At 42.6% G+C, this 16,950-nt stretch overlaps 1 protein-coding gene across 2 annotated transcripts in view; it reads right to left on the reverse strand.

The window, feature by feature from the left end:
- Positions 1 to 3,276: 3,276 nt before the first annotated feature.
- Positions 3,277 to 16,950, reverse strand: part of LOC142039084 (tropomodulin-2) — a 36,867-nt gene continuing 23,193 nt past the window's right edge. For both annotated transcript variants that reach the window (XM_075045268.1, XM_075045267.1), the window contains exons 4-10: positions 15,478 to 15,600; positions 13,953 to 14,039; positions 10,611 to 10,741; positions 9,879 to 9,986; positions 9,467 to 9,610; positions 8,994 to 9,138; positions 3,277 to 6,842 (exon numbers count right to left, since the gene is read on the reverse strand). In XM_075045268.1, coding sequence (XP_074901369.1) covers positions 6,808 to 6,842; positions 8,994 to 9,138; positions 9,467 to 9,610; positions 9,879 to 9,986; positions 10,611 to 10,741; positions 13,953 to 14,039; positions 15,478 to 15,600 — 773 coding nt within the window. In that variant the 3' untranslated portion in view covers positions 3,277 to 6,807. The remainder of the gene's footprint in view (positions 6,843 to 8,993; positions 9,139 to 9,466; positions 9,611 to 9,878; positions 9,987 to 10,610; positions 10,742 to 13,952; positions 14,040 to 15,477; positions 15,601 to 16,950) is intronic.

Below are 16,950 nucleotides of genomic sequence, written 5' to 3' on the forward strand. Positions count from 1 at the left end.
TTGGGGAGTTCTTTATATGTAGTGTTCACCAACATAGATTAGGAGTCCAGGCAGCTTTTAGGTGGTCTGCACATGTGGTGACAGCTGGGGAAACAAACAATTTGCAAGTACGAAATGTTGCTTCCAGTTTCTGCTCAATATATTGTCAATGCAGTCATCGGAACAGATCGAGAGTGAAACAATACATGCAACTGCTTTATCTGACAGCCTTGTTTTCTCCTCTCTTGCTCACTGAATGAGTTTACCTAATGTCAGACTCAGCTGGCTATAAGAAACAAACAGACCCTCATTAAGGGAGGCCCCTCGTGCTGCTTTTGTTTGTGCTCATCTGCTTTACTGGAATGGACAAGAAAAGCATGAATATTTAAAGCACTTTACTGTGGCTGCGAACAGCTGAACACAATTGCGCTGTTTCTTCCCCTCCTCCTCTTCCTCAAGAAGGAAACCTCGAGTGCCATTGACCGTTCTGCTCCCTTCAGACATAGATGAGCATTTGATATAGCTGAAACAGATTAGAATGACAGGGATTCCTTGGTGGTTGTTGGTTTTAATGTGCAAATGCTGTCCTCTATTAAATTAGTTAAGAAGTTGATTTGAGAGCTGCATGGTGTAGTGGTTGCTGTCCAACAGCCTCGCACCCAGCGGAGCACTTGCCCTGTGGTTTCTCTCTTGAGCAGTCAGTGCTCTCCACGAGCGGCGTTTGGATGCCAGCCTTCTGCGGGTTTGGCAGCAGCTCGACACTAGGCACAGAGCGCAGAGCTCCTGGCTGCGGCCAGAGAAGCACACAAACAGGCAGATCAGAGCCACTGCAATATGGCAGAAAATTTAGTCAGCTTGCACCTCTGTTTCTTTGACGTTGTATTAAAACTCTCTGGAATCTCTGTATCGGTCAAAATTGAGAAGATTTGACTTTTGGGTAGGTGCATCAAAAGGACACAGCAGCAGGAGATGGGTGGCCAGTGGTAAATGCAGCTTGCTGCAGTTCGGACTGTCACTCCATATCACATTCAGGGGGAAGGTGACCCAGCATTTCTTGTAGAAGATGAAGCACCTGGGGTTTGCACTGCTGTTGCTCAGGCTTGGGAGAGGAGTGAACAGATTGGAGTAGGAAAGAGGTGAAGATGCATGCTCAGAGACTGTAAGAATAGTATCGATCCTCTTTTTATAAATGAGTTATTTTTCAACTGTTTGTATATGAAACTTTCACTCTGAAAAGAAATGGGTGCAAGGGAAGAAGCTGATTTCTAAGGTCTGGAGTGAGAAGGTGGGGTACAGTGTATGGGTTCCCTGGCTTTTATTGGATTCATCGTCAAAATCCCAAGGGACTTGAACAAAACCACTCTAATGAAAGGTGTGCAGGACCAAAACCAGTCTTTCTGCAAAACCTATGAAGTTTGTAGAAATGAAACCCTACCTTGGAGCTAGGAAATGCAGTGCGTGACCCCACTAGCTTCTCTGCAGCTGTGTTCTGATTCCCTTACAGCTGAGGATCTGGGAATTGTGCTGCATAGTTCCCATGAGCACTCCCCCTGATGTTAGGCTCTACAGATCCCAGCAGAACCACATACTGGGACACAGATACCTCCTTTTCTTTCAGTATGAGATTTCCTCATTTTCTTGAAGAGTCTCATCCAATTTTTTGGCATGCAAGAGAGCAAAAGTAGAAAGATACTGTGAGAATTCGGAGTTAAAATACTGACATAAGTAAAGACAGTCTTTAAAGGGCTGGGGAAGATGTTTTGTTTCTCTGTGGGTAAACTGTGAACTTCCCTGGGACTGCAGAGAGCACATTGTCTATGGGGAGATGTTCTGAGGCTTCTGTTTTAATGCTCCTTATGCATGTGTAGTTATGCATATTTTGCAGGGTGTTTTAATGAGCAGCATAGGTTCTAAGGGTCTGCTTAACCACTTCATTAACTTAGTCTATCCCTTTAGGCACTCTACAATGCGCTTGATTCCCTTGAAGCTTAGAGCTGTGTAAACCCTGGAAGAAATCAGTGTATGTTCTCGGTGTCAAATTCTAATGAGGCACCATATGGAAAATTGCTGAGACACTGTGTGGAGAAGAGAGGGCAGGAAATAATGTGTGTCTCTACCTGATGCTCATGGAAAGCTCATTTTGCAGGCTTCCTGAGTAGAAGCTAGCTGAGGAGGGATAATTTGATATCGTGTTTCTGTGGTGGTTTGGATGCAAGATCCTGATCAGACAATAGTGATGTTATGCATACAACTGCACACAGTTGAATTGGATTCTGAATTTTGCAAAACAGTGAAATCTCTTCCCTGAGTTAGTGATGAAGAAAACATGAAATCTAGTCTTTGCAGCTCCAATGACAGCAGCTCTTTATAAATTGCACTCACTTTTTACTTCAAAAGAACAGCACCTGCAGAGATCTATTATTGCTTTGTCACATAACTTCAGAGCAGTAAAAATTGAAACCAGAGCTAAAGATACTATTAAGCATTGTAGAATAAGGGTCCTACTTTTCAGTTGTCTTTACTTTTCACTGTGTACTTACATTTAAAGCGATGGCATATACTAAAAAAAAAAAAAAGACCACTTGTAATACAATCTATAGTCTTGGGATATGGGGCATAGTTTTCAAAAGCATGTAAGTTCCCAAAAGGGGGTTGGGTGCCAGGGCCAGGTTCTCATGATATGTAGCTGTCTAAGGACAGGAACTTAGGTATCTTATGGATCTAAATCTACATTGCAGCTGGTGAGAGCTGGTACCTAGCCATTCCTGAAAATATAATGGGTTTTCATATGCAGCCTTAGACGTCTACATGCATCACAGGAATCTGATCCAAGTGTCTCAGATAGTGACACATTCTGAAAATGGGAGGTTTTAATTTCCTATTTATTTGCTTTAGAGAAAAGTGCATCTCTTGCTGCATCTTCCTCTGAGAAGCTGCGAGTTTCACAAGCATTCACTGAGTTGGGAGGCAGGAAAGTGTTAGATTGATGTTAGAGTGTGCAAACTGAGCCATGGACAGGTATAATGAACTTGCTTTAAATCTGGGAGGTCTGTTAAACCTGGGAGGAGAATCCAGGTTTCTCTGCTCCCAAACCTGGTTCTGAGCACCCAACCATCATTCAAAAAGCTCCAGCCCAGTGCACGTAATGTGGGAGGAAGAGAAGGTGAAACCTGGCAGATAATCCAGACGAGTGAAAGCTGCAAGAGCCACAGTGGAGAAAGCTGCTTAATCTGATGCGAGAGCATCAAGGGAGGCTTGATTCAAGGCGCAAAACCATAAGAAATTGCAAAAGCCTAATCATTTATGAAGATTTATTTAGAAAAACCACAATGCTGGGGAGTCACTGTTACATAGCGTGGCAATTCCCTTCCTCTTGAGTAATACGCACCATACTGTGCTCATGCAATTACTTTTGTTCCAGAGATAACATCTTCATCTAGAGTTATACATGTACACATACGGTCCTTAGTGCACACTACAATTCACGTATATGTTAGGACATGCACAAAGTTGAGCTTTTCCATGAAAAAAATGTATAAAAAATACAAACCAAACTGAAGCTGTCAACATGAGAAGCAATGTGCAAAAACAGACAGTTACTCCTGAATGTTTGCTTAAGAAAAAAGGACTCTTCTATCCCTGTTCCCCATTCAGTGTTGAGTATGCCAGATGTCACTTGAAAGTAGAACTTAAAATAACTAGTCACATCCTGACAACCGTCACATTAGTTGCAGAGATTTTTTAATCAGCTAAATAATCCTATATTAATATGAAAATCTGCCTCCAAGCATCACCATCGTGTGCTGCTGTTGTATCGAATGTTGTTGCAGTGTTTTACTTGTGATGTTCGAGGCCAGGTGACAGCCAAGCCCTTGTGTGGAGCACACAGAAGAGGCAGGACAGAGATGTCCCTGGTCACCGAGCCCCCGGCAGGGGCTGGCAGCAGCTGCCTGGAGAAAATGGCCAGGGATGAGGAGTTCTCCTCACGCGTGCTGGAAGGAGCCAGACCTCCCAGGTCTCCCACCATGGGGTGCACAGCTCCAGGCACTGTCAGTTAGTGCATGGTGGGGCTGGTGTTGGGAGATGATCTCGAGTGCCTGAGGAATCCTCCCTTCAGAGGAAACACGCCTGTGCAAAGAGCGCGGCAGACGTAGGGACGGAGAGCCCACAGGGCCTTCCCCAGCCAGGTACCTTGGTCCGTGATGCAAACTGTAGCTGGCATGGATGGAGCCACTGGACTACAGAACCACTTGTGTGGCTCTGAGCAAAGCTCTACAGGATGACACGCTGCAGACATCATGAAGCAGCCAGACCAATCCATCCTTGTAAAACTGCTGCATGCAAATACCGACACTTTAAATGGCAATTAAGACTAGACATGGATTGCACTTGTTTCCCTTAAACACATACATGTACCACTCTTTCAAAAAAAAAAGGTAACCAATTAAAAAAAAATCTTCAAAATACATTAAAAAAAATTGATTGATAGTTGGGATTCCCTTGGTTGGACCAAAGGAAAAGAAGAAGAAAATAGGGGCAGTGTGGTTCTAATCACTGATGTTTGTCAGCAACCACAATCTTTTGGTTTTGGGGGTGAAGATTCTTCCTACCCATGCAACTTGATGCTGGGAAGCCCAGTATGCCCCTGGTAATCCGCATGTTTTTTAAGAACTGTTTATTTAAGCCCATGCAGAGTTATAACTGTGTTACAGAACTTGTCTTTTTTTTTTTTAATGGGCTGTCAAAGTTTTTCACAGCAAATCCTGCATGGATGCAGCGAAAATCTCAGCAAGACTCCCCTGTGTGTTATGTTTTTTACCTGCAAAGCAAAGGTTTTAGCCTTATTCTCAGGAAGGGAAGGAGAGGTGGAAATTGTAAAGACTGGGACCTCTCCAGGAAGTAAACTGTGGACACTGCACTTTAGATCCCAGCTCAGCAGACCACTTTAGCAAACTATTTTAAGTGGGATTTAAGCGTACGTTACTCAGTTTGGACTCCAATATGAAGACCAGTATCCAACAGGAACAGTGTTGCCTTGGACCTACTCATTTCCATTATAAAAGGCACGGAGGGAGGGTTCATCCCGTTAGCTTGCACTCCAGCTCTGGTTTCGAAAAGATCACTCGGGGAAGTATGTCAAACGTGTACCACCGCCTGCTCCTGGGGCTCCCCCGGTTTGTTTCTAACCCGCCGGGACGCCCAGCTGCAGAGCGGCTGACAGCTCTCCCCCGGTGCTGCAGTGACCGTGAGCTCCAGCGCTGTCCTCTCACCAGGGCGAAGGCAGCAGCAGGGCTTCCTTCCTCTTGTCCTGAAGGAGCTCGGGGAGGAGCGGCTGGTGTCTCCTGGGGAGCAGCACCAGCCCCAGGTGCGTTTCTGAAAACATCGGTATGTGCGGCACACCTAACCCGAGCCTCCCGTAGCTCTTACAGCATACGTACGTGTCACCAAAATGAACCTCTGGCTGTTAGTGAGAGACAGCTCTTGGCAGTGATAAAACGGTGGCAGACAAGAGTTTTAGACTATAAAATACACAAACGGAAACATCAGACTGAATTCTTGCTAAAATTTTGACGCTACTGAGCACTGGGGTTAGCCGCTGCTTCATGAGTGTTTTCCACTGGGTTAAGATGATGTCCAGCATCTGAGTTAAGGCTCTGATTTAGCAAAGCATTTGTGCATATGCTTAAATCTGCCCTTATTCAGCTAAGCATTGACGTGCACACCTAAGTGCCTTGTGATGCAGGGACAAACCTGAACTGGAGCTTGTAAATTTAAGTTATGTAGCTGTCACAACTACCCCTTTAATGTTTTTTTCCTGGTAGCACAGCTGCTCTCCTGGATCAACTATTTAATTAATCTTCATCTAAAAGGTCCTGAGAACAGTTCTGTAATACTAACAAACGTACATAAATACGAGAACTAAACAAAGTCAAACACATGGCTCAAAGCAAAACAAATATTGCTCAGAATACTTGTTTAGATTAAGATTAATAGCTGTAAACTGTGCATTCTAGTAGCAAATAAAAACCTCTTGGCCTAGAAAAAAAACTCAAAACATTCAAAGCCTATAGGATTGGCAGCACTAATATTACTTTACAACGTGGAGGAAGGATAACAAATATCAGTGTAACATTGCCAAATGATCCACCTAACCTAAGCTTATGTAAACAAGTAGGCTTTGACAATGTTTATACATCTAGGTGTGATCCTGCACTTGGACCTGGACGGGTGGAGACCCAAGAAGGTAGAAGGGCGCTGTACCAATGCGGTTCCAGCTGCCCAGATCCCACTGCAGGGGAGAGGCTTAAGGGTGTGATCCTGCAAACCTATACTGGTATTACTAGTTCTGCTCCTGGGAGCATCCCATTGCAGGATTCGGTTCAGCAGGACTATACACATATAAGTAAGGATTATTCACAAACATAAGGCATTGCAGAACTTGGCCCTAAAATTTCTATTTTCAGCAGAGAATCCCTTATCCATACACAAGATTATATTTTAACATATCAACAAGTGTCTAAAATAAGGGTCAGTGTCACTATATGTTACTCTCAATAACACAGTTAAGATTCTGCATATTGGCTTCAGTTATTGCAAAACTTTTTTCAGTAAAATCAAACCAACTATGAATCTTTCTCATAAAAATTAAATTAACTGTGAAAGTTAAAAATGAACAGGCTGTGTTTTCAAGGTTAAAAGGAGACATTAACAGAAATGAGCAACTCCCATTGTAATGGTTTTCCAGTGCCTTCCCTTCTGACCAGTGAACACACTGAGATTGCAGTTGTTGGTGGCCTCCAATCTTGCTTTGCATCCTCTACGGTGTGGCTATTGCCGCTCTCCTTCCACCCGCTTTTTACGAACTAGACCAATAAAACAAGAAAAGGGCAGTCAGTATGGCTTTCTTGAGAATCTAAGGACTTCTCTCACTGACATGCTCCCTTCCCAGTAACGTGAATAGGAAGGAAGGAGCTTCTAACAAATACTCAGCAGCATTATGTCCATAAATGTCATAAATAACAGATATCAATGCTAAACAAAACAATTGTATTGAAACTGCACTTTTCTATATCACAGATTGTAGAATTTCACCTAGTGCTCATTTCAATACATTTTCTCTAAAAATCAGATTCTGAGCTAAAGGTTCTAGATGATGAAGAAATCACCACTTCCAATGCTTCCTCCCAATGGCTCCATTTAGATTTTTGTTACGGTTTTATTGTTCTCTTAAAAGCCACTGTGTGCCAGCTAAATTGATACTGGTCTGCTCTAGTCTGCATGGCAGTGCTCTGGATTATTTAAGCACTAGGCATCAAAAATTACTAACTTTTCTAATCGCACAAGTGTATACTAAAGGTAAGCAATAATATCCTTTTAGAAAATAATTTGAAGTACTCATAGGTATTGATATCAGTGAGTACTGGTAACAAGGAAAACATCATATTGAACCTTAAATTATCTGTTTAAACTTCATATGCTCTGATTGCATCAACCATCTGATAGTAAATGAATTAACTTGGGAATCTCACTAGAAACCAAGTAGGCTGAAGTTGCCACTTAGCGAAGCAGAGAGCAATGAGCTTTGCATTACAGGCAGGATTATTTTGACAAGCAGGCCCATGTGAACTTTTACAGCACTTAGGATACGTTACAGCTGATACAGAGTAGGTCTAGTTGGGCAGCATTTGCTACTCCATACCCTAATAAAAATATATTGAGTCTTCTCTGACTTGGCCAGATAAGATTAGTGAAGTTCTCCTGTTTGTGTGATATAAAATTTGGTGTTACATTGAACTGTCATGTCCTTCTTCTGACGTTGAACTGCTGAAGTACAGAACAAAAGCAGTAAAACTGGATGAATGAACGCTTTTGACTATAGAAAGTCAATAACAACAATATAGAACTACAAACATCCCATTACTTAACTATCAGGAGGTTTATTTCATAGTGCTTTCTTGGCAAATAGACTGCATTTTCCCAAAGCCTACAGTGTAGCATCAGCCATTTGCGTCTGCTTTCAGTGTTTTGTTGCTTCATTTATCTTATTTTATTGAATTCTTTTAGGTATTCTGTCCTACTAAATCTTGAACAAAACCATACAATACAAAAGCAGGAAAATGAAGATTAGGTACAGGATATACATCTAATGGCAACTGGTTAAATAGTGGAAAAAAAAGGTCTTTCTCTCTTTGTTGGTGGGATGTTTCAAATACCATTCTGGGACACTAACAGTTTCAGGACCAATAGTATATCATTAGAATGCTTAGGTACTGCTAAACATTAAAACTGCAAAAAAATAAAAGTATGTGTGAAAGAAATCGGTTCTAGCTCAACTTTTATCTTAGTTCTCACAGAGAGAAACTCAAGCTGAAGCCAGCAAAGGCATCATGGTTTGACACCCCACTTTGAAGTAGAATTGATTAAAAACATACAGCTACTCTTTTTTTTTTTTTTCTTCTTCTTCTTCCTGTAAATTACTCCTGCCTAGTCATCTCCTTCTTATTCTGTGTATTGAGCACACAGGGCAGAGCACGTCATGCTTGGGTAAAACTCGCAAAGCTTTATTGTCTTTGCCTGTACTTGGTCACACAGGCAGGAAAGCCTTTTTTGTTCCCCTGGTTGGGCAGGCTTGGTCTGTCATGGGCAGGGCGAAGAAGCGAGGACTTCTGTGTTCACTGAACAAACAGGATGGGTTTGGCGCTCCGCTACTGGCCAGAACAGCCGTCAGGGCAGCTGGAAATTGAGGATGCTCCATGGAAAAGACTGAAGTAATTCCCCTTCCCAGAAGGAGTGGCAGAAGGAGAAGAATAATAGTGGCTCCTAATCACAGCAAGACCTTTGCTGTTGTCTACTCTAGAGTCGGTGGAGCTATGCATCACCCCTCACATAGAGCGGATTGAATATGTTGTAGAGTTAAAAATTAATCTTATGTACAGACAGGAAGAGTTGTGACTAGGAAGGTCAGGGCTTGGCTCACATAAACAAATTATGAGTAGATGTAGTAGCTATCTTACCCAGATCATTGTTTTTAGTGATAGCTGCTGCTACCCTGGTTCTTGGACCTTGCTTTGTGAACTGGTATCCAAACTTGAGAATCTTGGAGTTCTCCTCCAGCATCTTGGCGATTTCCATCTCTACAGCTGTCCCCAGCTGCTGCCTCTGTTGGTGATGTCGTGAAATGTCCCCAAAAGAAAAGAAAATATTTGTTTTCACATGAGAGAGAAATAAGTGGTTATATTTCAGTACTGTGTTGCAAACTACAAAGAGAATCCTGTCCCTGGAGATTTTGCTCTGGGTTTTATATTTGGCTTTGACCAGTTTTATTTAGAAGTTTTCCACTCTTTGGTTGCCTGGGCTTGGGACATGAGCTGCAGAATGACTGAGCCACAGAGGTTGCCTTGACATTGCCAGAGCCCTCTAGGAGAACCCTCTGGGAATCCATATAGAAGGGAAACAAAAGCGGACTCACTCAATGCTCTCACTTTACCTGGTTGTCAATTTTAATCTCTGTCAGGGATTCATTCTCTTTCAGTGCATCAATCAGTGCCAAAATACCCGTCCCAGTGATGAAGTTGGACTCTACGTTCAGACTCTTCAGTGTTTTGTTCACTTTCAACATATCCGCAAATGCCTGAGAGGTCAGAAAGAGGGAATATGAGATAATGGCTTGAGAGTTTCAGGGAATAAAAGGGGAATCTGCAAAACATAGCTTAGTACCTACAAAGAAATAGAACATAAATAGACTTGGAAGAACATAGAGGTAGATCAGAAGAGCTTACACTTCTATTTTGCATAGTCCCAGGGAAATCTGCGACGGAAAATGAAGAATGCAACCTAAAGCAGACACAGACCTACTTAAAAATTGTTGTCTTTTTTTTCCAAGCAGTGTTTAAACTTACAATAGCTACAGGGTCATTGCTTCGAGTAGCTGCAAGGCTGAATGTCTTCACATGTGTGTTGCTTTCCAAAGCTTTTGCAAATTCTTTCAGTGTTGGAATAGGAATATTCTACAGTAAAAAGATAAATCCAGTAATCAGGAAAAACAGCCACATTGCTAGACATTGATTTTAATTATTATCAAACCGATTAATAGCCACAGTCTACAAAATGAAACACCCCCGATGCTTTTAAGAGTATCTCAGAATGGGCAAAGCATCCTCTGCTTACAGGGGCCTTCGGACACGCGTGGAGGCCTGCGTGAGGATGCAATGTCAGCACTGCCTTTAACTGGGTCAGGCCAAAGCAAGCACGTGACCCATCTCTGAGCTACTTTCCTATTTTGCTGCTGGTTGTTCAGGCTCCGCATGCCAGCTCCTCCTCCATTTGCATGTGTGGGCTAATTGAATCTGGCCGCTGATGATTATATAGTGCCCATGAGATATCTTGCTTTACAGTCTTCTAAAGAAAGGCAGCCAGAGGGAGTCACCCCTTGGGCTTTTAACTGGCATCTAATTCAGTATCAGGCACTGATGACCTTGGAGCCTCTGCAACAGTTCCCTCCGCACCCCCTTCCCATGTCCTGCTTTTTCTGAACAGTAAAAAGAGACAAAATTTGAAGATAAAAGGCAAGGGCTTTGGAAAGCTTTGAATAAACCCTCCTGTGATGACATAAATGAAAACACAGCACCTACCTTTATGTTGTTGAGATTAATTTCTATGAGACTAGGATCATTTGCTTTTATCCTTTGTAAACTTGCTTCCACATTGGTCGGATTAGGTGGCTCCTCAAAGATGGGCTTGACCTTTTCACCTTTCACCACATCTGCAACACAAGATCTCATGAAATGTTGACATCAGGAACAGGCATCATCATTTAACAGCCTGGCTTTTCAATTCCCATTTAAGTTTGTACTGTAGCATTCAAGAAAAGGGTTTATATGAACCACAAAACCTGGAAACAGGAGTATTAGCCCCGTTATCCCTGCCATGCCCTTTGCACTTTCTGTGCCCCCAGAAGCATGTCACTGGAGGCTGCGGCCACAGAGGCTGGGAAGTATTGTCACAGGCAAATTCCTTTTTAGGTACAGAAGTCCCAGTTCAATTAGTCTGAGCCAAAGCAGTTTTAAAGACCATTGCATAGGATGTAATATACTGCAAGGGTTGCTTTGTTCTTTGTCCAATATCTGTAAAGGAGGGTGTGCTCAGAACTTGCCCATTACATCAGTGAGAAAAATATCCCTGCACCTATGAATAGACTGGGCTAACATAAAGGAACATGATTAGGATGCCCCTCAGTTTCCTTCTCTTGGCTGATGCTATCAGCCCTGCTACAAATTCAATTAGCTCTTGTAAAATTGCAACATCTGCACTTTCTATATAATAAAACTATCAAAGCATGAAAAGCAAGTCCATCTGCCAGCACCAAGATTTATGAAGTCTTTGAGTATTCATGCTCCAAAGAGATACAGTTTTTAATGCTGGAAGCTATGAGCTATAAATACTCTTAGAGATGCATAAAAATCATAGCTTAGAACACAATTAGTACTTCTAATTCCCACTGTCGTGGTTTAACCCCAGCCAGGAACTAAGCACCACGCAGCTGCTCGCTCACTCCCCCCACCCAGTGGGCTGGGAGAAAGAATCAGAAAAAAAGTAAAACTCGACCACTGAGATAAAGACAGCTTAATAGGACAGAAAAGGAAAGGATAATAATAATAATAATAAAATACAAAACAAGTGATGCACAATACAATTGCTCACCACCTGCTGACCAGTGCCCAGCCAATCCCTGAGCCGTGGTGCCCCCACAGCCAGCTTCCCCAGTTTATCTACTGGGCATGACGTCCTATGGTCTGGAATATTCCTTTGGCCAGTTTGGGTCAGCTGTCCTGGCTGTGTCCCCTCCCAACTTCTTGTGCCCCTCCAGCCTTCTTTCTGGCTGGGCATGAGAAGCTGAAAAATCCTTGCCTTAGTCTAAACACTACTTAGTAACAACTGAAAACATCGGTGTGTTATCAACATTCTTCTCATCCTAAATCCAAAACACAGCACTATACCAGCTACTAGAAAGAAAATTAACCCTATCCCAGCCGAAACCAGGAGACCCATGCATGTAGTTGTGGAGATTCTGACCTCCTAAGCCCCTAGAGGCAAGAAGGGAGTATGTTACTGAGTATGTTCAAACACTTTTCTTTTAGGTTGCAAACAGTGAGTGACTTTGAACACTTGTGCTCAAGTCTCAATGTACTACACACTGCTGTTCAGTGTGACATGTAAAACCAAATATTTTTTTAGCACTCATACTCTTAGTAGAGATGAAGTCATACACAAAGCTTGAGCTGGTTTTCACTCTGCTCCTTTTCACCCCAAACTTTTTTTTTTTTTTTTTGACTAATTCCCTGAGACCTTACATATCCCTGAATAACACTCCAGCCTTCCTAAGGAGTAAGGAAGTGAAAACTGCTGGTAAAATGCATATAGAGAATTCACCTTGGATGCAAGGATGGAAAGTAAACAAAAAACAGCAAAGCATTTTTTGCACTTGTGGCAACACCCTGCCAAGCTGGGAGCTAGGGAGTGACTTGTACCTTGTCCTCAGGTTAGACGTCACAGTATAACTCAGTCTAGAGTTAGCAGTATTTTTCATTTTCTACTTCTTGTTGCTTCCCATGAGTTTTATCTTGTTCCTTTAATCACGGTGCTGTTTTGCCACATCGATGGGCAACTTTTGAGATGTCCCTCTTTTACTGAAGCATTTCACTTGGCTAAGGAAAGGTATTGCTTTTGGACCGAAGAATACAGTGATGTGATGATGATTTTCTGGTTCTTAAGGCTGTGATTGGAGCATAGTTTAGCTGACTCACATAGCTGACATTTTGACTCAGTACAACAAAAATATTCTGAAATCTATGTGGATTAGTAATGCCTGTTATGAGATAGATGGCAGCTTGCACAGGGCCCTGCTGGGGGGGCTTGCAGAGCTGTCTTAATCGTGAGAAAAATGAAGTGACACTGTGTCCTGTCTACTTTCCCACCTCCCCTTTAGTAATGAAGGATGGAAATGAAAGTCCTTGGTAAGGATAGCTGCTGTTCTCATGGCCCTACAAGAAGAAAACATTTTTTGAGTACTGATTCCCTAAAATGGCATTCCACAATTTTGTCTTAAAAAGCAAAGTTTAGCCCACTTGATATCCCAGAGCTTGGAGGTGATGAGCTCTGGAACAAGGCTTGGCAGCTCTCAAGAAAAACTCGGAATTCAGACGTACCCATTTCTCCTCCCATCCAGCCTCCTGTTGGTTGCTGAGCTAAGATCTGATGCACCAAAGGTCTGTTTATTTAGTGCAAACATTTCTGGATTTGTTTTTAGTAACTACAGCTCTTGGGAGATTTCCTGAACGATTACACTTCCCGTGTCCCTAAGGAACCACATAACAGGTGCCATTTAAGCAGACTGCCACAGGACTAAGGTGGAGGCAGCAGATGGGAGAGCGCAGCCGGGGCAGGAGCACATCCGTGCCGTCTTTGCCTCCCTGTGAACGCGCCTTGACGTGACTCTGGCCACAGATGTGACTCTGCCGGGGGTTCTGCCACATTCAAGCCCTGTGGTTACAAGTTGTTTTCCAGCTGTGTAAATGTAGGTACTCCGTGTGAGATGGCCTGGCCTGCGCTGTGGCCACCTCTTAGCTACAGCTCGCTATGTTTTCTGTTTACTGCCTAAACTGAAGTGGAATAAAAATACATATGTCTTGGCTTCGTAAATACTCCCATCCTTTCAAGCACTTCTGCAGAGCCAGATATTGCTCTCTAGGAAAACAAAGCTCCTTAGGAATGAGTTATTTGCATAGTACTGTTGTCATTATAGATAATGAATTTTAAGACTGTGTTTACTTTAAAGAGCTACCCCTCCTGATTAATGAGATCAATCAAGGTAAGACCCAGTTACATTACATTAAATTAGACCAATACACCCAACCTACAGGTGTACAAGTCCCTAAAGATGACATATACCCCACAAGAGAAATCTGCTTGCTTACTTCTCACGGTTCCTTTTCCATCTTTACTGCGGGCTCCTCCTTCATCAAATTTTGGGTTGTTGACCATGTTGTGCACTCCAAGAACAGCTAAAATGTGTAAATACCAGCAAAAGGATACAATGTTAATGGCAGCAACAAAGAATGCAGAAAAATACCTGCTACAAATTCTAGTTTAGTTCCCCAAACAAAACCCCCTTTATAAAATATTAACCGAGTCATGCCTGCTTATAGGGAGAGTCTTTACAGGTCTAAATACTGGAGATACAGACATTTTTAATAGAGATTTTTGAAGAACTGAATCAACATAGTATGCATATCACAGAAATGCCAGCTGGAAGGAACTGCTGCGGGTCATCTTGTCCAGCCTCCCCCTCAAGCAGGAGTGTTGCCAACATTAACCAGGTCAGCCATGGCTTTGTCTAGCTGGATCCTGAAAACATCCAGGGATTGAAATCCCACAGTCTCTTTGGGTAACTTGTTTCAGTGCTACACTCCCAGTAATTTTTTTCCCTAATATACAACCCGAACCTCTTAGTGCTCTTTGTTGTATTGTTTGGCATATCCAAGAAGAATTTGACTGTAAATGTGTCTAGCTCAATAAACTGGCATTCACACAGGGGTTTCTTATACAAGCACATGGATGCTAACATGCTTGGGGGAAAAAAAATATATATATATTCCAGGACTTTAAAATAAATAGTAAGGATATAAACTATTATGAGAGAAATGACAAGAGAAACCAAAACTCCATAACAGAAGCTGCAAAGTTATCTTTTGTGGAAATGAACTTCCACGGTGTCAGAGAATAAATTAGGCCATGTTTGCTGATACTTCTTCCATAAATTATCTAATTGGACTTTATTCTACAGGATCATGCATTGCATTAATTATAAGTTACTAACTTGATGTAGACTTTTACTTTTATCACCAGTTTTTTCTTATGGAAAATACTCTGTTCTGTAAGCAAATGACCCTTTAGTTGCTGTTACAGAGTCTATTTTCAGAACTTTCGACCGCAGCTGTGCTACTCACTGTTCTCACAGGTCTAATCAGCTGGCAACCGATTTTCTGATTTGAGGGGTTAGATTCCAAATTTCCTCATGGATGCAGAATCTTCACCCATTGCATCCTCTAACAAGTTCATCCTGCCATTTGGGCTGTCAGGGTTGAGAGGAGGTAGCAATAGTATGCTACAAACAATGTGGATGCAATAAGATCAATGGTCTCCACTACAATGCAAGCACCCCAGCCTGCAGTCTACCATCCACTCTTCCTTTCCCCAAATCATGTTAGCCAGTTCATCTTTTCCCCTTGCCTGACACATCAATTATAAGTAGAAGTCAAAAATGCAGTAGCTATCGAGTCATGCTTGAAGTCGTCATGGGCAGTGCGTGGCCCACAGGTTGGCCGCCTGTCTGTATAGTGAAACAGCTATTTCAGAGACGATCACGAGAGAGTCCTGGCGGCAGGTCTAGGCAGAGAAGGACTGGACATGTAGGGGGGTCATACCTATATATTATCTAACCTGCAAGGTCATAGAGCTCGGTATCTGAAGCGCTGGCCAGGGCTTCTTCTAGTTCCGGATCCAGGGTCACTTTCTCTTCTGTACGGGTTTCTATGGGCTTTTCTTTAGGGATAAATATTTTTCCTAAGAGAAGAAAAAAGCCAGAGTGAGTAATGAATTATTGGAACAACTCAGCTGCCTCCTGGCAGTGACGTTAATAAGTCTGTGACAGTGGAACTGCTTGGAAATGTTATCAAGTGCATATTTTCCTCTTCTTACTTGATGCTATCTTCCACACCAGGATCTTAAGAAAAGTCTAAAAATAAAAGGTGCAGTCTTCTGCTCCGTGTTGGTGATTGTTAATGAAGAAGGAAGTTTCCTAAAATAAATGCCCAGGAGCAGTCACAGCTGGGATTTTTCTGAAGTTCCTGTGGCCTTAAACAGGCAGAATCAGGTCTACACAAAAAGCTTGCAGAAATTTCATCCTTGTATTTAAATGAGGCACTAGAAGCAGTTAAAACCATCCTACTGCAAGAACCTTTCCGTTTACCAAATTCCATACAAGAGCCTGAGAGCTCAGCAAATATGTTCTCTTCTAGTAACTCAGTTTAATTCCCAGCGCCTCCATGAGTATTTCTCCTCTGTGTCTCCTGATGATCATTCACATAAATAGCCTTGTCCTAATCACCTGTGCAGGCCTGGAAAGTCTGAACTGAACTGAACCACATGTTCCCCAAGAAAGACTCCTGACCTGTTTGTCTCTCTTTGTGCACTGCTGTTACACTGGGGTCAGCAGGTGTGTGTGTTTCCATGCGATATTCCCCCAAGACCGAAATGAGGAAACCGTAGCATAAATCCAGAAACAACACAAAAAGTCCCACTACTCCGTTAGCCTGCTCTTACAGTTAACCGCAGTCGTGTGACGATGGAACTGCCAACGCTTGGAGCGAGGCCCTTCAGATCAGAGCTAGGGCTGCACTTCGGTCACCCGCGCTGGGTGGGCTCTTCTCCCACTCAGCACTTTCCTGTACCAAACCCATGCCGTCAGGAATACCGTAGATGATGCCACGTGCAACAGACGGTGTCATTGCTCCGAGAATTCTGTGAATTCCCATGTTCTGCTGTCCACCGTGGAGGAGTTCCCCTCACCTTGTCCCTAACAACTACTTCTCAAGCAGGCTTTAGTTAATCCCATTGTAACGAAGCTGTGACGACCTTTGGATGCAGGTGGCTTTGGCCCACTGTCAATTTTAAATTGTCCTTTTGTGCAGCTCTGTAGACTTTAGATGTAATGCTTGAAGCATATCCTGTGGCTTTCTGAATTGTCTCTAAAATAGTTTAACTGTATTAGTGATATTATTTTGTTACCATTAATAAATGCAGTTCTCATATTCAGTGTTGAATTACAGATGCTTTGCCTCTGGTTTTTCAACACTGTCATCCTTTTGTGGCTTAATTTTTCCCCATTATGGTCCAAAGTATCATTTTCATGTA

This window comes from Buteo buteo, chromosome 13 (genome assembly GCF_964188355.1).
Source record: "Buteo buteo chromosome 13, bButBut1.hap1.1, whole genome shotgun sequence".
Lineage (NCBI taxonomy): Eukaryota > Metazoa > Chordata > Aves > Accipitriformes > Accipitridae > Buteo > Buteo buteo.